Source organism: Sphaerodactylus townsendi, linkage group LG13 (genome assembly GCF_021028975.2).
Source record: "Sphaerodactylus townsendi isolate TG3544 linkage group LG13, MPM_Stown_v2.3, whole genome shotgun sequence".
NCBI lineage: Eukaryota > Metazoa > Chordata > Lepidosauria > Squamata > Sphaerodactylidae > Sphaerodactylus > Sphaerodactylus townsendi.
In genome coordinates this window covers 29,955,421-29,976,983 of record NC_059437.1, presented here as the reverse complement: position 1 = coordinate 29,976,983, position 21,563 = coordinate 29,955,421, and the positions used below count along the sequence as shown (strand labels likewise).

The following is a 21,563-nucleotide window of genomic DNA, read 5'->3' as shown; positions in this document are numbered from 1 at the left end:
ACTATTTATCTATCTATCTCAGCAACTAGAACTTTAAGGAGTGGAATTTAAAGTTGTTGACAGGAACAAGCATATGGTTTAAAACAGGGGTGTTCAACTCTGGTGCTTCAGATGTTCATGGACTATAATTTCCATCAGAGCAAGAGCTGGACACCCCTGGTTTAAAACATCAGTTGGAAATTCCCCAAAAGTCTGTTTATGTAGGCCACAGACTGGGGGGTTTTTCCCCTTCCCACTTGAAATTATTTCTAGCCATCACATTACCATAAAGAAAGCAGAGGTCATAATTCCAAGGTAGAGTTGGCTGTAAATCTCCCCAACCAGAGAGGTAACATTTTCAGAAATGTTGAAGTCATAGGACAAAACTCCAGGGTTTTTATTTTCGGGATGGTAGAAATTAAGGGATTGAAATGTATACCACATTTCCTTTCTGATCAAACCTAGAGCTGAGAAATTCCTGGAGATTTAGGTGTGGAGAGAGACCTCAGGTTGGCAACCCTAATCAAACCTGAGCATGTTTTACTGCCCTAACAATATAAATGATAACTTAGCACATAAAATTGTACTATCTGACAAATATATCAAATTTTGAAATGCAAATTCCTTTGCTTTCTACAAGCAAAATTGCAAATATATTCCATACTTGAGAGAAATCAGCAAACTGCTGCGCCCTATCCTACTTTAGAGCATGTATCTTAGCTGTTGAAAGGTGGAGGATAAAATGCTGAAATTAGAAAATATGTTTTATAGTAGAATGAAAGTGTATTATGGACTCTTTAAAAGGACTTCACTCATTCCAAAAAATATTTAATGAGAGTTCTTCTCAGCACTTCTCCCAGATTTCCTAATGTTTTCATCAAAAATTGTGGGAGGGGAGAGTCTATCAGAGAACTAGCAAGAAAAACTCTTCTTTTCTCGCTCATTTTGAAAGGATTTCAATTTTCTACCTCTGACAAAGTCTACAGCTAACAAATCAGGGAACCTCGAGAAGGGTTTTCTGTTTCAGGTTTGAAACGATCTCCTAGCCTAACCAAGCTCCACTTCTTTTCCTTCACACTCCTAAGACAAGCAGTGTTTCTTAGGACAACTTTACAATTCCCAGATTTAGAGCACCCAGTTCTCAGAGGGAACCTGAAAGTTCAGTAAGACCGTTGATAAACCCAGATAAGTCCTTGCATCCTACTGCCTTGAGCTATCGACACTGTCTAGAAGGACGGCCCCTGGAAGTATTTACAGCACGGTGTTTATCTCCATCAACTCCCACCCGAAAAGCAGCAGAGGACCACCCAGGCAGGATGCGGCCAATATCCCTGCACAGAAGCACTTTTGTGAAGATGCCAACAAGCACCATTCAAGCCAGAGCCAACATGCCTCCATTTCAGGAGGCTGGCACTGGAGCATGTAAGCAACACAAACCAAGCCAATGGAAATTTCCATGAAGTTTTTAAAATGTGCAAATGAAACATGGCAAGGGGGATCTAACTCTCCTGCTTATTAATCGTTTCCCTTGCTGAACAACACCCCCGCATATACACTGCTCTACCATTGTGCATTCAAACATCACGGTTAACAGTTATTAAGTCCATTTTTAATTGCTAGGTTTGAATACATGGTCTGACAAACCAGGGTTTGGATGCTGTGCTTTATGGGCTGAGGAGTTGCTGTCTGGTCATTTTTGCTCCTAAAGTTTCACCTGCATCTATGGCTGGCAAGATGTCCTGTGAAGGGGAAACGTGAAAAGAAAAACTATCAGACCATGGCCACACAGACCACAAAACCCACCACAACAGCCAGTTCATTCCAGCCATGAAAGCCTTCAACAAAATCAGGGTTAGTTCATGTGTATCAAATCAAGACTTCAAACTTGGCTTGATAGCTAAGTTCTGTTTGCTGAAGCATCTGAATGTATCACCCTTTGCCACTGCCTGGCCACAGATATGACTGAATGTAGAAGATGTCTTCTCCATTGCAAAAACAGACAGAAATTACCACACAATTCAGGGTTTGCTACTTACATCTGACTAACTGGACTTGTTTGCACGAACCAGTTTCCTAAGACATCTGAATGTAACCTAACCTAACTGGAGCCTCAGTCCAGAACCTGAGTAACCTGGCTTCCTCTCTCTGGACCTACCAAAGAAGTTGATGATGCAGGCAGGCAGTGTTTTGGGCTAAGCAGGCTCACAGTGCAATCGCAACCAGAGCTACACCTTTCTCTAACAGAGAGGTGGGGACAACCGGGACATTAAAATGGACCGTGAGCAAGCCTATCCAAACACACCCTGCAATACTGGCAGATCTGTAGTGACCTCTCAGCTCAGACCTGGCCGGAACAAGGAAGGATGTGATATACAAGCCTACACCTGTGGCAGGGTCCAAACTGAGAAGCCCCTGCAGACATACCAAGGCTGTAATTCTGAACTCCACCTGAGGAATTGCAGAAGGGCACCAACTGAGTGTCTCCTATGGGAACTCAATTCAGAGGTACCAAAGAAAGACCATGCCTTTCCAAGTCCAAAGACTTCTTACAGCTCCTAACCATTAATATTACATCCAACAAGTTATTTCTCGGAAGAAAAAAGGAAAACATCAAACCCCCGGTGAAGTAGACTTAGTGCTATTTTTTAAAAAAATGAAAATGCCCACTATCCGCCGACTTACAGCAATGTGAAAATCCAGTTTTGTATTTAGCAGCCAGCAACAGCACATATGATGCTGCCTTGCTCTTTCTGATCTAATGCTGCATCCAAGACAAAGAAGTGCCAGTTCTGTGTAGCAAGCGGGGAGTATGAAGGGCCCATTTCAAAAGAAGAACAAGGAATGTTGCCAGGTTTTGCCCCTGATAAATCTGCATTCCAGTCTGTCAGCTATCTCATTATCCCCAGGGCTGCTGAAGTGTCTTTGGACTCCACCAGGCATGGCTCCTGCTTTCAGTAATGGAAATAAAATATGTGCTCTGAAACTATTCAGCAATCTTTGCACTGCAACTCCAAGAATGTGTTAGCAAAAATATTCACTGGTGGTGCAAAGGGAATACAACAAGGGAGAGGGAGAAAGCCTGAAGGACAGCAGCTCTCCGCATGTTTGTGCAGATGCATGCACAGCTAGAGCAATGACAAGACCGATCCTTTTGCCAATGCAGCCACAGGTGAATTCATGGAAACCTTCCCCCCATAAAATCATGACCCAGTCAAGATCCATGCAGCCATGCAATCTTACCATCGAACCAAGAAACAGCCGTTCATGTAAGGTAGTTAAACACTGCCTTTTGCATACATTAACTACATTAATTCCACAGAGCCTGGAGATTTAAATCCTTTCTTTTTCAAGAGGCAAGAACATCTTTGCCTTCTTTGCAGCTGGCCAAAGCCCCCTTTTGTCCAGACAACCCTGTGGAAGTAATTTAACCACCAGGTGGAAATAGTATCCTCTAAGCACAGCAAGAGGACTATAAACAGATCTCTATGCAGCAAAAGTCACTTTAATGACACTCAGCTATGACAGGTACCTATTCATTGGAAGCAACGCCAGGAAAAATTGTGCAATTTAGAAATTAATCTCTCTGACTTAGACGCTGTATCAAGTTTTTCCTTTATGTCTACATTTTGGAGGGAAAGGTTCTGGGCATATATCAACACCTCAGCCCAAACCATAACAAAATAACAGAACCAGAGCATGGTGTGTTAAATAAATGAAGTTTGCTCTCCATGTCTCAGGAAGTTATCTCTTATACTACCCACTGCAAGACCCTGTTCACTTGAGATACTGGGGATTAAATTTGAGACCTTCTGAACACAAAATGGATAATCTGCCATGGAGCCATGAACCCTCTCTGTTGTGCCAAACCTATGCCCCTGAGGACATTTCCCATGTGACTAAAGCTTCATGAAGGGAGACAGCTTGACAATGAAAAGAGTCCATGCCCATTCCAAACAAGTTCTGGTTTGTTTGCGATGTCTAAATGCTGCCACAGACATGATTCCATCAATGAACGCAACAGTACAGGCAGGCAGCACTACGGTCTCCAAACAGAAGCCAGGTAAACTACGCTCTCCTAATGTCCCACAATCACCTGGCTTCAACAAGTATGGGAACCCCCCACTCCTTCTCAAGACTTATTTTGTAATAATTAATCCAGCTGCTTCTATATACTCAAAACCATTTGCAACACATACACCATCACAAGATTCAGCACTTTTCAAAACTTGCAGACTTAAGAATTACATTTCCCAGATCTCCAACAAAAGGGACTTCAGGAAACGGGGGAGGAGGGGTGTCGGGTGACTTCCATCGGCATGCTAAACAAGTTTTGGTATAAGAGGCACTACTGAGCAATTAGTCCTACAGGACAAAACATAAAGTTACTTTCCTTTATGCTATAACCCTAGCTAGTTGTTTTCCCAGCCTTTCACACAACCACTTCCCCCATTCACATTATCTTTTTGCTATCCCCAAATACCCCAATTAAATGTTTGGAACTTCTGATCAAATAAAAACCTTGAGGACAAGCAGAAGGATTGGTTAAGTGGGTGTGAAGAAGTTTAGTGAATCTGGCCTCAAGGGCAACTTCAAATAAAAATGCAACAATATTCCCGTTTGCATTCCTATCAAATTAAAAACAAATCAATTGAAGCTTCACTATCAACTTAAATTAGAGCAGGATTGTTGCTTTCCAAGATTCCCTTCTGGCAGGGCACTGTGGCTACAGACAAACAGAATGCCAATAAACTGAAATCAATCAAGCACTACTCTTAAAGGAAACAGATATGTTGATAAGCACCAGTTGTTGTTAGTCATTTATACAGCACTGTTAATGTGCAAAGTGCGCTACAACCTTCAACTCATTAACGCTAGAGAAACAGAGCAAGCAAAGCAATTACACTATTGTAAGGATCAAAGATTTGCCCAGAGGCAAGCAACAGGTGTGTTAAATTGGTTGCATAGACTTCAAACCACACAAACACACGCACACAAATAATTCATTTGCCTCAAGCTAGGGATGCAGCACACCAAGTATGAAGCATCATCATCTTTGGTGAGTCAACAGGAGAAAAACAAGTTACCCAGCGATTATCTAGTCACCTCAGCTCCATATCTGAACACACTTCTCACTAACAGTAAGTAACTATGTCCAAGAAAGTTATCATGTCTCCACTGTGAGGTATCAGTGAGGTATCAATGTTTCTGTTTTCCACAGGGTTCGAACACATCATTTATATGCCAAAAAACCCACAGCAATGCCCCAGCAAGGAAGCCAAGATTTGACCAGGTGCAAAAAATAATTATTAAAATAGTTTGTATATATGATCTCAGCAACCCCAACGACAGTCCTACAAAAAGCCTGATTCTCACCAAGATGATCAATCTGATTCCATGTCATACCATTTCTGGTTGGGGTTCACTTTATTTATTACATTTTATTTAATGTTCATGGAGCTAAATGCTCCACAATTGGTGGAGGACAAGACTCCCTTCACAACAAAAACTAAAAGGGCCTAACCTTGTCCCCTATATGCTAATGTTGTATGCACAGGGAATTTCTGCACTCAACCCTGCAAGCCTCCATCTTGCTAAAACAGCCCTGGGTGAAAAGTGATCCACCTCCACCACACCCATGCTCCATAAATGCTGTAATGTTCACTTGTTATCCTTCCAGGTAATTTCGAGTTGCAGAGGTTTACAAACACTATACTGCTAATATGAACCCATCTCGGAGGTAACATAAAATTATGTTAAAAGAACATACATTGCAAAGAACAAAAAGACCATTGTGACTGCACGGATTGCTCGCAAGCATGCTTTTGAGAAACTGCTTTGCACCAAGTTTACAAATCCCTGTATTTCCTGCTTCCACAACCTTATGACTATTATTTTTTTAAAGGCTGCAGCAATAGCCTCATCAAGTGTTTAAAGAATCTGAATGTATAAACTTCAGGGGAGTAGACAGAGCTATATGTTCCATTAATTAAATGGTTTCTCCATTGTGATCACATTTTTTTTATTTTTAACAAAGCATACTCTGTCTCCTGCACACTTCCTAAAAAAGAAATGTCTGCATCTACGCCAAGGGTTAATCTTCCAGAGTAAAGTTATCTGGGGGGTGGGGTGGGGGGAGCTTTCTTGCAAGAAAAGGGAAAAATCTGGGACAGCAGCTTCTGACAATACAACATCACCTACATTATCCCTTTCGAATGTCTCAAACCTGCAGATGTGTGTAGTAAAGTAGCTTAAGTGTTGTCAGACAGAACTGATTCATATCACCCCTCTGGTTACTTTGGTGTATTCACACTCTCTCACTCTAACCCTTTTCACATGGTTTTTGTGAGGATACAGGAAGTTGCCTTATCCCAAGTCAAACCACTATTCCACCAAGGACTGGAGTCTGGACAATCTTCTCCAACTGATAGTGGCCTTCCTGGGTCTCAAGCAGAGGTCTTTTGTCTTTTACCTAAACCTCTGAACCAGCGATGCCAGGGAATGAATCCAGGACTTTCTGCAAACCAAGCAAAAGCTCTCTACTACAGAGTCATGGCACCATCCCTATAGGGAGAACTCATGGTTAAAATGAAGAAAAAGAAAACCATGTACACCATTCTGATCTCCTTGGAGGAAGACCTGAATAAAAATATACTACACTGACAGGCAGACAGCTTCCACATGGGGATTTTCTCCCAGAGAAAAAGCAGGAAGCCCCTGCATATCAGGAAACCACCCACACAGTGCTACATTCATCCTGAGCACAATTCATGGTGTTCCTAGGGTTTTCCCCTTTAAACTAGATCAGTAGCATTTCTGTGTGTATGGCCCATTTTGCACGGGCCAATAAAATGGGTGTAGGATGGTGAAAAACCCGTTTGGGTGGGGGAAATTTGCACAGATCCCGCCCCTAAAACAGTCTGCCCCGAGTTATTTTCCCCAAACCGAGTTTTTTGAGAATTGCGCTACTACCAAGTCTTTTTAAAAATTCTGGTTTGCAGGTGCTCGCGAACGAATGGCCAGGCAGGAGGCGCTTTATTTGCTTCCATTTTTCTTTTTAAAAATTTTTGTAGCTTACATCTGGGTAGCTACGCAGGTGCAGATGTTCATATCATGAGATGGCATGGCGGGGGGGGGGGTCATTTGGGCATGCCTGCATAGCTACACATTGGTGAGAAGTAAATTAAAAAAGAGGCACGTCTCTGTGCAAAGGTGCAACAGCAACCTGGATTGTTTCTGTGGACTCCAATCACTGCCTGAACGGATGCATATAAACGCAAAAACAGGAAAACTGGTTCCTTTATCCCAACTGCAACCCGTTATACATTTGCTGAGCGGAAGGGGCCTGTGTGTGTGAGAGAGAGACATAGACACAGAGAGAGACAGACAGGGGTAGATAGACAGCTGGGCATCCATTTAGATGCTGAACCCACAGCCATCATTCGGAGGGAAGTGGAGCTCAGCTCCACCTTCAAAATGGCACAAGGCAAACATGCTGTTACATATCAGTGCAACTGCCACCCTCACATTTGTCCTTTAAAGGGCTGTTTTACTTTTCCTGCCAAGACTGACTGCATGACTCAACAGGGAAAGTTAACTTGAGGGCAAGAGGGAGGGATTCTGGGCCATGGAAAAGCCCCAGCATGACTGCTGGTATGCTGTACTTTTTTTGCAAATACAGTGGGAGAAAAGGAAGAGGAAACAGGACAGTGGTGAGTGGAAAAGGAACAGGTATGCATGCAGACCATTTCCACAGGTTCCCACCCAACTTGCTGCCACAGCAGGGATGCATTTTCACACCTTTCTGTTAATGCATCCAGACAGACAGAGGGGCACATCATCATTTATAACTTGAGATATATTTGACCAAACTCAAATAACAAGTTGGCAACTTTTGCCCAACATCCCACAATACCCTGAACATAAAAGCTGGCTGGAAGAAGTGACACAGAAAAAAAATGTAAACAGAAGCACTTGGTTACTGAAATTTACCTAAACCTCAAGATCTCCCTTTCTAAATAGAACCATTACACTTATATTTTAAGACAACACATCATTGCTTTTGTCCCAGCACCAAGAAACCATTTTTCTCCTGCATTGTTTCCATCCCAGGTTATGCCGCCAGTGTTTGGCTAAAAAAACCCAGCCACAACCAGCTTCTTGCACCAGGATGCACAGTGATATTTTCGTGCCAAATGCATGCAGTCAATATGCGCAGCGCCACAGTGCCCCAAGAGAGTGCAGGGCAGGTGGGACTCCCAGTTGGGTGGCCAAAAGAGGGTAGACTTAGTCTTGGCATCAAGTTTGGCCTAAATTTTCATGCTCTCCAGCCAACATTGAGCTGTTGCCTGTTGTCTAGGTCAGAAGACTAGGAGCACATCACAGCCAAGATCCAGAGGTCCTCCAATATCTCAGAGTACATATTAGTCATGCAGAGATATTAGGGTTATCTTGAGCAAGAAGGTCCAACCCTTAAGGAGCCAAGGTGGCATATATGGGGACACTGGAGTTCCCCTATCAAGAACTCCTGTGAGGTAGGTTAGGCTAAGGCCCCTTCCACAAATGCAGAATAATGCACTTTCAATCCACTTTCAATGCGCTTTGAAGCTGGATTTTATTGTGTGGAAAATCCACTTTCAAACAATTGAAAGTGCATTATTACACGTGCAGAAGAAGCCTAAAAATGGGTCCATGACTAGCCCAAGGCTACCCATCAACTCAGGACCACTTCCACAGGGATTGCACCGTCAGGCATTTGCAGGACATAAACTGCACCCACCATCCACCTACTTTTGGACTTTGCACAGAACCTCCAAGAAGATCAGCGGCAGCGTGGGAGAGTTCTGTTTGTGTGCATTAAGGAGTCCCATGCTTAAGAACTCCACAATCTCAAAACTGCCTTCATACCTAAACAGAGATTTCAACCCACATATCCCCATTCTAAGTGCAAGACGACCACTCCGGCTCTTCTCTGAAATATATGAACTGCAAGTGCTACCTGCAAAGTACACAGTGGAGTAGTGAAGAAAAAACACGCCTCCAAGAAAGGCCAAAGTCAACTCCCCCTCCCCACCCAAAACAGATAAAGGCTAAGCAGAACTGGCAGGGCAGAAAGAATTGTTTCCTTGTGGCGGTAAAAGAAGGGCCCAGATCACAAGCCTCAAACACAGGAAGACCTGCTTCATTTTTGTGGAGGAGGGGGATTTGTAAAGGGATTTTTTAAGCTGCTGATAAAGAACTGCAAAACGGTATTCCTCAACATTTCCAAACCTTTAAAAAACACGGCATGTCTTTCAGGCTATGGAATAATGACTTCAGTCATCCAAAATGAATGAGGAGGGGGACAACCGATTGCATTTCGAAGGAAACATCCGATAATTGAGGCAATTTTAACAATAGATAATAATTTGACTATAAATGACATGGAATGTAATAACTGCTTACTCTGGCACACAAAACAGTACTTTCTGTGAAGCGGCTGCCAAGGAAAACGATCCTCCCACTCACACCGTGCCATTGCAAAGCAGTTATGGCTAACCACATGCTTAACGCTGCAGATTGCTGGGACCCAACATCCAGCTGTAGCTGAACAAAACCCTATTTTCGGAGCAGAACAGCACAAACAAGCAGCAAAGGAGGAGAAAGAACTGCACAGGACAGGGGAGTTTCTATGTTTTTTTTGTTTTGTTTCTCAAAGGAAAGCCTCAATTTCAACATATGTCACAGCCTCCCTTACTTTCAAAACAGAATCTTTTTTTAGTGTATAGAGAAGTTTCAGTTTCCATTAAGCAGCGCACACAAAGGCTCCAAAAGGTGTGCGGAGCTCCCAACTCCCACGGGAGCAGGTCAGTTCAACACCCCAAGAAAACAAAACTGCATAGAAGCCCTGTTGCAAGTGCAAACCTGCTCCAGTCACAATACCAACAGGGCAAACTTCATACTCACACAGGACTTACATGCGTGAACTGGAACCTTGATGCGTTGTGGCTCCAGGGTACAGGCACACAACTACACAGGCACATGCAGAGTTTAATACTACAAAAGCAAGAACGGCTTTTTACTATCTGCAAGGTGGTAAAAATCCAAGAATCTATGCACAGAGTTACTTGAAAATATGTGGCAGGAACTAGTGGTCTGCTTATTCTGCAACTCTGTAGCCACTGTTGGTTGGCTATTTAGCAGCCATGAACTGAGAATGCACCACAGGACAGGTGAAGATCCATAAACTGTTCATTAACTGGGCACCACTTTAAAGTTAGCAAATGATTAAATCACGGTTTTTAAAAGGTGCTGTATTTTCTATTAAACTTTCCCATTGTTACTATTGTTTACATGAGCTACAACGTAGCCTTGCAGGTAACTCTACAAAAATAAACAGTCCACACAAATTTTTACTAGCCAGCTCACAGTTATGCTAGTCACTGTGGCCAAAAGGGGTGGGGGGTGGGGAGTCAATTTCCTCTCCTTTCTGGTTCCTGGAGGGCATTTTTAATCACAGTAGCCAGCATGGTCATCTGCAAACCTGGTTCTGAGCTAAGCATACGTTGCTCATGTTCAGATTTCATAGAGCTACAAGCAGAGGCATGCAAAAAAATTCTCTGGATTGTCTTTCGGTTGCCAGGGGATAACTTGGTCACAATCTAACAACAATCATCTCCACACATTTTTGGGTCTTCATCATCAGCACTCTCTCACAGCCCCATCGGTACTTGGGAAGTGTTCTTTTCTAGTCCATCTTAGGCTGCATAAGTACAGCTACTGAGCTGCCTTAACAGCCCTGTTCTCAGAGCCACAAAGATGCCTGACCCTACCCCTTCATGTCATTCGTGGGTCTAGAACAGTGGTGGCGAACCTTTGGCACTCCAGATGTTATGGACTACAATTCCCATCAGCCCCTGCCAGCATGGCCAATTGGCCATGCTGGTAGGGGCTGATGGGAATTGTAGTCCATAACATCTGGAGTGCCAAAGGTTCGCCACCACGGGTCTAGAAGAACAGGGTTGCTGGGCCAGTCTGAGCAGGCAGGCTCTTGCTGCCTTGGGGCAGGCTAGAAAGGAGAACTACCCCTTCCCCATCATTCTTGGGGCTCTGACAGCATGACTCCTGGGGCTGCCCCAACGAGGGCAAAACATGGACACAAGTTGCCACCCCAGAGAGGGGAAATCTCATTCCTCACCCTGCTAGGTCCAGCAGCGCTGTCAGTGAAGGCTCTGGGCAGCAGTGCTAGCTCCCAGGCTCTTGAAGCCCTCCCATCCCAGTGGGTCCATCTTCCCATGAGCTGCATAGTTCCCTATTTTTCTCTGCACCACCAGCACCACCTCCCCTATGGATCCCTGCTGCTGCCCCCTTCCTCCCCCTATTTTTGCCACCTGTCATGGAAGCCTGGCTGTTCCCAGTAGCCACACCACTCCTTCCCTCTGTCTCCTCCTGGAGCTGACCTGCTCCCTCTCCAGCCGTTCTGCTGCCCCTGTTCCAAGCTGTTCCCCACCAGCCTTTTTTTAAAGCACCCCTGCTAAGCTTTGCCAACCCCAGCCCTGTGGTAAGATCTTCCTGTAGGTGCATTTCTCTTTTTTTCTCAAATTCTAGGAGGATGTGCATTACTCTGGTAACACTTAGCCCCTAGTCCTGGTCACTAGTTACCATGAATGCCTACACAATCCATTTGCAGAGTAGATTGTTCTTTGTATGTGTGTCATGTAATTCTCATGATACGGTCATGTACAGCTGTGTACAGTACAAACCACAGATTTATCCAGGGACTGGTCCTCAATTTCATTTTGTAAAGTGAACATGCAATGACTGTTTTTTACAATAGATGTATATATTTCAGGCAGGTTGTACATACATTCACTGTGAATGGGTGAACAGGGCTACTGCTTCCCTGGTTAGACTGGCTTCCTAATGTTTTTAATTTGGGGGTTTGTCTGCAAATGTCAGCATCCCCCTTCCAGTTTCTAGAACGGGGTCTGCAACCTGCGGCTCTCCAGATGTTAATGGACTACAAATCCTGATGGGATTTGTAGTCCATGAACATCTGGAGAGCCGCAGGTTGCAGACCCATTCTAGAAGCATCCCTCCTAGCTGCACATGGCCTCACTGCGCAAATTTTTCATCCATTCTCTTTGGCCATGTTCAGAATTAGATATAAAGACTGAGACAGAAACTACAGCCCATTTGTAGAGCTCTCTGTTCCTCTATTTCATCTTGTCACAGGATTCCCACTTGCTGCCAGAACAGCTTTTGAATTCCATTGAAGCCTGGCATTTAGAAGTGTCTACTTCATGCAATTAAGTGCATATTCCTCATTAAATCTGCTCAAGTTTGGTGCCAGAACTGGGGAGTCCTGAGCAGCTCCCATTCACGTTGGCAAAATCTGTGCATGAGAACTTCCCAAAAGATCATCCCAGATCACAGACTGATCCATCCATTTCCCATTCTGCCGCTCTTAGTGGAGCCAAGGGGTCAGTCACTCGGCATGTTAAGAAATTGCTCATGGTCATTAAACTAAACTGGGCTGTCCCACTTCAGACAGAGAGATGGTATATTGTAACAGCTGAAAGAAGAAGTTGTTATCCAGAAGCCTACTGGTTCCAGTTCATCTTTCCTTATGAACTAACGTGACAAGCCACTCTTTCTCAGATTCAGCAATGTTACCATCATAATACTGGTCTGCCTTACCAGGCTATTGCAAAGATCAAGCAACAGTATATATGACATGCTTTGAACACTGAAAATGCTACATAAATGCTAAATATTATGTTCTGAGTGCTCTTTCATCTAAAAAACTGCAAGTGTTAAAGCAGAATATTACCTAGGAAGATGCTGAGATCCCTTCTCCCTAAGGTCCTATTTTACCTTTATGAAGGGTGATTTTCCCCTCCAATGGGGAAAGCATGCAATTATTCAGCTCCTCCTCCTGCTAACCTACCTTCATTACAACTACAGCCTAAAATGGTACGGTCTACGCAACTTTTCATTACTTGGTCTTGCTAAATGTATAAACTGCCCAATTACCAGTATGTTCTTGGTTGGGCGGCTTCGGCAGAAATGCCAGTGAACAAGATCAACCAGGGTCCTAAACTATGCAGAATAAGGTTCTGAAACCCAATTTTATTACTGGATACCGCATCCTTCAACACTGGTGTCACTTTCTCTGGGAAAAGATTTTTACATCATTCTTATTAACCTTAAAGCATCTACAAAATGCATGTAAGGGAAATGAAAAACAAAATCGTGTCATATATGTCAGCATGCCCAGTAACCTAAATAGACATCACACTATAGAAAGAGGTTTTTTTTAAAAAAAGAGTCGGTTGCTGAACAGACTGGGCAGCAGGAACTCAAGAACTCATGTCGGTATTTCCAGACAAGCAAACCCCAGCGCAGTCGCAGTGTCAGGGAAATAATACAAATGAGTGGCAATGCAGGACTTAAGGTAGAGGGGAGACAGGAATTCTCAGAATGAGAGAGAGAGAAAGAGAGAGAGAGAGAGAGACAGACAGACAGACAGACAGACAGACAGACAGACAGACAGACCGGCCAACCACACACATGTCAGAACGCAAACCAAGAAAGGTGGGGAAAAGTCAGCTGGGAACACAAGTAGGGCTGGCTGTCTGATTCATGCCTCTAGACTCCTTTATGCTTACTGTTCAGTGGGAATAAACAGAATTCCAGGAACTGTAATTTCCCGGAAGCCAGTACAGATTTTGGCCAATGAGCTAACAGCACCAATGAGTAACCAAGATCCTTTCATTACAGTTGGCAGAGAAGAGGATAGCCTGTGCCTATCTGGAGGGCACCTTCAATGGTAGAGATGATTCCCCTTCTATAGCATCTGTGCTAGCAGAGCAAAGGTATTGACTCAGGCTGTCTGTGTTGTGACAGTATTCTAGACTCAGACGAATGCTTCTAACGCTCCACATTTTTGAGTCGTTCAGTCATGCATTTTTGTTATTGTTGAAAGTGGTGCGAAATCGCGCCAGGCCGGGGCCTTGAGTCCTTGGTGGTCTTCTCGAAGGCTCCAGCTAAAAAGGCACTTCCTTTGTTCCTTGGGAGAATGCAGTCCAGTAGGTCATTCAAAAGGGAAAATAAAAGCAGCAGCCTCGGGAGACAGATGAAGGTTGAAAGAAACCAAACCAGAAACAGAATAAAATGTTTGGAGTGTGAGTACATTAGCTACAATTTTCTTCTGCCAACTTACTGAAAACGCTCAAGGAAACTAAGAAAAGCAAACCTGCAATGACTAAGCTGTTAAAAAAAGGTAGGGGCAGGGAGGGGGAGTCCCACAAACGTGCTTTGTGAGGGGAAAAAGTTTAGCTCACGATAATTAAAGATTGACATGTGAAACCGCCAACAGGAAGAGGCTATTTGAAATCATTCAGATTTGTGGTTTGTAGGAATACAATCCTCCAATTTGACCATTAGTAGCAATGGGTTGCCCTTTCTAGCGGTCATGTTTTACCCTGTGCTATATGTGCTCCTCCTTATATGCACCATTTTGTTTGAAAAGGGCAATGTTTGTGTTTTCAGCCTAAGGTTCATGTGTACCGATGCTGAATATACATGTGTTACCCTTTTTGGATAAAATGGTGATGGCACATATTGGGAGGAGCGTATATAGCACATCCACCCTATTCGCATGGAAAAACCGTAACAACTGAAAAGGGCTTGGAATAACCGCATGGCAAATCCATAAAACAGATCTTGATGAGGACTGTTGCCATGTAGAGGAAGTTTCAAATGGCCCTCCTATAACAGAAACTGGGCTTACGGTTCTGACACTTGCTGTTAGGTATCCTAAATCAGCCACCTTCTCTATTATCATTCATTAGCCCTGAGAATGATGATTCGGGACTGAATCGTGGAATATGAAATTCAGGCCTTTCTTTCCAGCTCAGGTGGCATACCTGCCAAGGCTATTTATTTATTCAGCACATTTTCATTCCATCTGTCCTCCAAGGAGTTTCACTTACCTCTCCTCCTCCATTTTACTGTCAAACAACCCTGTGAGGTAGGCTACACTGAGAAAAAATTGGTCCAAGGTTATTCAGTGAGCTTCATAACTGAGAAGGCATTTAAACTTCAGTTTCCCAGTTCCAGCACAACACCATAGCTCCTACACTGCACTGTTTGTAAAGGCATATGAAACACATACATCCAAAGTGTTTCATAACCCATTGAAGCAGTGCATAAATGCTAAATCTTTATTATAGTGGTTATACTAACATAATAACAAAATGTTATTAATCACTAACAATACAGAGCATATAAAGCACCTCACAATTCCTGCTGCCTCTTCACAACAGCCCTACAAGGTGGATCTTACCAATTCACTTCTGGACCAGCCAAAGCCATCTCAGCAAGTACACAGCTAAATAAGAGATACAAACACAGTTCTGTTACAACAACAGCCCTGTAAGGTAGGTCCTTACCAGTGGACCGATTGGCAAGACAGTGCCTTATTTAAAGGCATACCACAAATGCAGGGCTTAGTAAAAGACACGAATGCAGCCTTTGGTCCTAGTCTAACACTATGCCTACTGGAGAACCGGCTCCCAGTACGCATCCTCTTTTACAAGATGTGTTGGCAAAAATCAATGTTTCTTTGCCACCCCCCAGGAAGGAGTGCTATTAAGTCTCTTTTTCTGAACGGTGTGCGGATGGAGGCAGAAGTCAAGAACTCTATTTATAAGCACAAGATTCCCAACCCAGACCTGTGAAAAGCCAGGCACTTCCTGCACAGTTTCTCCTTTCCCCAGGAGGAAGGGCTTGGGGAGAGTCCGCCAAAGAGGCTTCGACTCCCTGAGACGCTGGCATCAAAAGGGCTTTGCTAAGGAGACTGCCAGCTCAGGGGCAAAATGTACAATTTGGCTAGCAGCAAAAGGTTAGAGCAGCTCACGCACTGTGGGAAAAATACAGGGTACACGTTAATTGCTTTCATTAAACGAAGAAAAAGGCGTCGGGAGGGGGATGACTGTCTTTGCTTGCATTCTGCACTACCCCAAACCAGCAAGTTTTCATTAACACACAAGCTGGAAACAGGGTCGAGGCTGGCTGGATAGGTTCCACCTTATGCTTGGCTTCCTGAAACTCCTTCAAAGTAGCCCAATGTTTTTTCTTCCATAGAAGGGAAGGAGGGGGGAAGCCCTAGTGGGGCCTAGGCACTGTGGCTTACCATTTCCAAGGAAATGTAAATTTTGACCCCGCTTATTTGAGCATCTACCCAGTTTCCCACCAATCCTCAGCTCCCTTCTCCGGCTACAGACTCCACCCCGCTGGAGGGGGAGAAGCCACATGGTTGGGGAGGCATCAATTGTTACAAATTCCATCCTCGAATTCCTTCAGTTTGCCTGAATTCATTTAGTAGATCAGAAAGGGGAGGGGGTGGCGAGAGAGAGGGGGGCAGAAAATAATCTCCCCCCATCCCCCTCTTTCTGCCAATAGAAGGGGGGGATCTCCCCATTGCTTGCCATCTAGGAACTGGGGGCAACGTGCAAAACTTCAGCGCTTCTTAACATGCAAACTTCAGCACTTTTCACAGAGGGAATAAAGATTTCCTTCAAGTCAGTTGCAACAGATACTGAATTAAGATGCCTGTTTTTAAAGGCTTCAATTTTTTTTTGGGGGGGGGGATTAGAGAACCACAGGCAAGGGGGGGGAGGAATGCCAAGCAAAATGCCTCCTGATTTCACTTATTCTAATTTGTTCACTGGAGAGTCGTCCCCCCCCCCCATGCAAACACCAAGTTGGGGGAATGTCTAAGCACTAAAGGATAAGGAAGAAACAAAATGAAAACAAAAGAGATGGGAAAACATTTTCTTCATATTTTAATTATTGGGGAGGGGAGTGCTTCTAAACTGACTGAAGAAAACTTCCTTCGTTGCATACCTTGGTACAATTTATCCAAAAAGGTAAAAATCATACTCGGCGGGGTGATGCTGACGGCAAAAGATCAGCCGCCAAGCCCCCCCCCCCCCGCCCCCGCAATATGTCTGTTTCCCAACCCGGGGCGCTTGTCCTGCAACTTGTCCAGCGTGCCCGAGACACCAGTTGCCGCCGCTGCCTGTCTGCATCCCAATCTCCCCCCCACCCGCAACACAGAAAGAAAAGCAGAAAAGGCTTGTTCTCCCCCCACACACACACACACACCCCTCCCAACACCCCCCCCCCGGCGCCCCCTCCTTGCAGCGGCCCCTCACCGTTGATCTCGTGGCTGGGCGCCTCGGTCTGGCTGAAGCCCTTGGCCACGTAGAGCCGCTTGACTTCGGAGCAACTTCGCGAGCGCGGCTCGGCCGAGGCGGCGGTGGCGGCGAGCAGGAGCAGCAGCGGGAGCAGCCAGGCGGCGGCGGCGGGCGGCGCGCGGGGAGGCATGGCTGGCGAAGGCGCCCCTGGCCACGCGGCGGCGGAGCAGCACCGGCGGGGGCCTCGGCCCGGCTCTCGGCCCCGCAGCCGCCCCCCCCGAGAGGGGCTTCGCCGCGCTCCAAGCCCGCCGGCGGTGGCGCGCCCTGCTCGGCCCGGGGACGCGGCGCCTCTCGGCTCTCCTGGCGCAAACTTGGGACGGGGAGACGGGCTAGATCTCGCCGCGCCGGCGGGGCTGGGACAAGCCTCGGCAGCCCCCGGGAAAAGCAGGAGCCCGGCTGGGCTGGGCGGAGCGAGAGCTGCCTCCGCCTCGCCTCGCTCCCCGCCGCTCAGCCAAACCGGCAGGCAGGCGAGCCCCGCTGGGGGTGGGCTGGAGGCGGCGGCGGTGGTGGCACCAGCCAGCCTCTCTCTCCCTCTCTCTCTCCACCCTCGGCCCGGGCGACGCACAACCCCCTGCCCCGAGGGTGGAGGGGGGGGGGGAGGAGGGGAAGGGGCTTCTCCAGCTCAGACCTTTAAAATCATTCCTATAGGGACAGTCAGGAAAGAAAGCGGAGTGGGACCTTATTTTCCAGCCCTATTGGGGCAGGGGAGCTGTGCAGGGGCTGAGATTTCAGGGAGACAGGCATATTTTGGAAACTAAGCCCCATGGAGTTGAAAGGGGTCCCAGCCCTAGTTAAGTGTGCAGCCCAGAGGGCAGGATGCCAGCCAGGAGTCATTCTCCCAGGTGCCCTCAAAAGGGCTCTTCTACTCAGGCTGACTGAAGTTTAGTTTAGAGGTTGGTACAAGCAATGGAAAAACAAGTCTTCTGCAGTGACTGTGAGACTTGGTCTTGTACCCCACTCTCTACTCCCTAAGTCTCCTATCTTTTGCTGTTCCCATGAAGGACCACTGTGTTCTACACATTCAACAAGTGGTATAAGAAGTTTAACTTTGTTAGGGTCTTTTTAAAACATAAAATGCCTCAGTAGTCTTATTTCTTATATGGTGGTTTTGAGATATTGATGCGGCCGACTTTTGAGAAATGTTGACTAGCACTTTAAACAGGGCCTTTTTTTTCAGTTGCTAAGATTGGCTTCTTTTCAACTTGAGATCCTGACACCTTTCAGTCCTGTATTGCGCAGTAGAGTCAACTTCCCCTAATCACCAGATGGATTAGAAACTTGGGCAGAAAGGATAATGAAATCCAAGAGTCAAAGCTGTTTTTATCCTACTGGACCGGAATCTTGAAATCCAAAGGAAAGGGATTCTTCACAAGACTTTCAAACCCAGAGATTTGTGAATGGATACCACCCCCCAACTGATGATTAGTAAATCACAAATCACAAGCACTTCATTACTCCAGCTGTAGAACACCAGGAGCATCTTTATGAAGCTATATGATAAACAGAAATTTACCTGAGTGCCTTTTCCCTCAAACAACTGCAGTCTGATATCCATATCAGAGTTTCTTTTGCTCTGGTATAGAACAGAACTACTTTACAGATACAAACGCTTGCCTCCTTTTTTCCAGAATAGCCCACTCCTGTTGTGGCAGCTGTTGAAAAACAGTCTAAATCAGCTAAAGTAACTTCCTAAAATGTTCAAAGAATGTCAGATCATAACCACCTACTCAGTTATCACCACTGAGCAAAAGACAGGAGGCGGGAAACAGAGCAGGTTCCTTGTCTGTTTCCCTGCACTCATTCACTTGGGGATACGTAAGTTTAGGAGCAAAAGCAACCAGCCAATTGCCACGGGGCACTGCGCCCCAGAGGAGAGGCACTTTGCTCCCACAGAATAATAGTGTAGTGTAGGACAAAGCTTCAGAGAGTTGGACAGAGTCCAATAGAAGTCCTTTGCCAAGGAGAAGATGGTTTAGACAAGCTCAGTGGTACAAGCAATGGAAAAACAAGTCTTCTACAGAGACTTCGGGTCTTGGCCTTGTACCCCACACCCTGTTCCCTAACTCTTCCGACTTTTTCCATGCCCACTAAGGACCAATATCTCTGACCATGAACAGAATGCCATTCTTTTGTCATAGAATAGCTACTGTTGCTGCCAGCATGTTTAGAATTCAGGGGCAGGGTCCCCTACAATCAAGCCACTCGTACCAGCCTAAACCACAGTAGCTCTTTTTAAGAGATTAAACGTGGCTGCTACCTTTGAATTCAGTGTTTTAAGACACAGTTCTGTACCTGTTCAATTTTACCTGGGCTTAAAGATGCTTCATATACAACATTTTTTAAACAGGTACTAGTGCAACATTTTATTTCACATATTATTAACAAATTGGCCTTATGGACATCACAATTTCCTTTTTTATGTCATAAAATATTTAACACTTGTATAGCATTTTCAGTATTCAAAGAGTTTCACAAACCTTACCTTGTAGACTTCACAACAGCTGTTTAAGGTGGACTCTACAATATAAGAAAAACAGCCTTTCCAGGAGAAAGGTTCATCTTATTCTCCTCCTAAAATATTAGTTTAGTATTTTCAGGAGGAGGGGGTTTGTCTTGATTTTAGATTGAGGTACATTTGCCTCAAAAGCCCCTTGCCAGGTTGCAAGTCAGCTGGAATTTGATGGTACTTCACACATCTGTACCCTCCAACCATAACACTACTTTGCATTTATATAGCATTTTTAGCGTTCAAAGTACTTCACAAGTGTTGTTTTGTATTCTTTATAACAGCTTTGTAAGCATACTAAAAGTTGAAGGACTGAAGCTGGTAGAAACTGCATCTACACAACACTGCATATTGCATTATCATTGTGTTATAACAATAATTTGCAACTGGATAAGTCAAGTACAGTTGCAAATAATTGCTTTAATTCTCTGTCCAATGGTATGTGCAAACATCCACAGAAGCGGTTTGTTTAAGGGCAACCAATGAGTTTTTGGCTAGGAGGAAAATTAAAAGAGGGACTTTCCTGTTCAGAGCTCATTGTGGGGGAAAGAAGATAATTTACCTTGCAGGGTTGCTGTGAGAATAAATTAAAGAGTCATCTTTTGAATTTAAAGGACTTACAGACTAAACTGCAAAATACACACCAACTCTCATCGGTCTCAAGGATCTTCCAAATCACTGTGCTCTTAAACTTTGTTCAAGAAACACAATTGTGCGTGAAAGGCTAAAAGTGCCCAGATTGGATCAGTAGATAAAAATCCTCTGTTCATCTGGTTGACTTGATCTGGTCATACTGTAAAGACAGTGCTTCTGTGCCCTATAGGTGACCTTATAAAGGAACAAGATACTGAAAGAAAAAAAAGTTCCAGGCTTTTCATGATCAGATGACACCAAATTCTGTAAGCTAGTACTGTGCAATAGCAAGCCCAGGAGGGGGTGGGGGGAGAATGTGTGTTACTTTCACCAATAAATTAAATGGAGAGTAAGTATTTTATCCCATACCAGCTGCTTGCTACTGGGATAGTAGAAAGCTTGTTTCGGTGCCATCCAAATACAACTCCCCTCCAATCCCCTTGGAATTAACAAAGTAAGCTGATCTGCCTTCAGAATGGTTCACCCAATTAGAATAGCAAAGAAACAGGTTTCTCAGGATGGCTTGTGTATCCTGATGGGGGTTGTTTGGGGCGGGCGGGGGGGGGGGGAGAGAGAGAATGGGACAGGACAGGTAAGCAGTGTTCTCACTGACTTTTTAGAGTAGAAATATGGCTATGCAGGACTATTTCAGATCTGCCCTGTGAAAGTTCAACGCTCTCATATAACGCAAAATGTCAGGCAGATTCACAATAGCTATGAGCTATAACAACTAAATGGAACTTCCGTGGTCAAAATTATTATTTTTATTTATTTCATTAAATTTAATACTCCGCCCCTCCCCTTTTGGGCTTGGGATGGCTCTCAACATACATTTAAAAACATAGCAAACTACCACTGAAATATTCTAATAAGTTACTAATTACCAATTTTCCAAGACGGTGAAAAGACTCAACTGATCCTGGGAGAGTTAACGCTAATTAATAAGGCATTAATAGGAGCAGCAGTGGCATAGGAGGTTAAGAGCTCATGTATCTAATCTGGAGGAACCAGGTTTGATTCCCAGCTCTGCCGCCTGAGCTGTGGAGGCTTATCTGGGGAATTCAGATTAGCCTGTGCACTCCCACACACGCCAGCTGGGTGACCTTGGGCTACTCACAGCTTCTTGGAGCTCTCTCAGCCCCACCTACCTCACAGGGTGTTTGTTGTGAGGGGGGAAGGGCAAGGAGATTGTAAGCCCCTTTGAG

General features: G+C 44.9%; 1 protein-coding gene across 1 annotated transcript in view; it reads right to left on the bottom strand.

Annotated features, from left to right (window-relative positions):
• Positions 1-17,736, bottom strand: part of GPC4 (glypican 4) — a 73,609-nt gene extending 55,873 nt beyond the window's left edge. Inside the window, exon 1 of the mRNA XM_048513985.1 lies at positions 17,178-17,736. Coding sequence (XP_048369942.1) covers positions 17,178-17,349 — 172 coding nt within the window. The 5' untranslated portion in view covers positions 17,350-17,736. The remainder of the gene's footprint in view (positions 1-17,177) is intronic.
• Between the last annotated feature and the right edge of the window lie 3,827 nt (positions 17,737-21,563).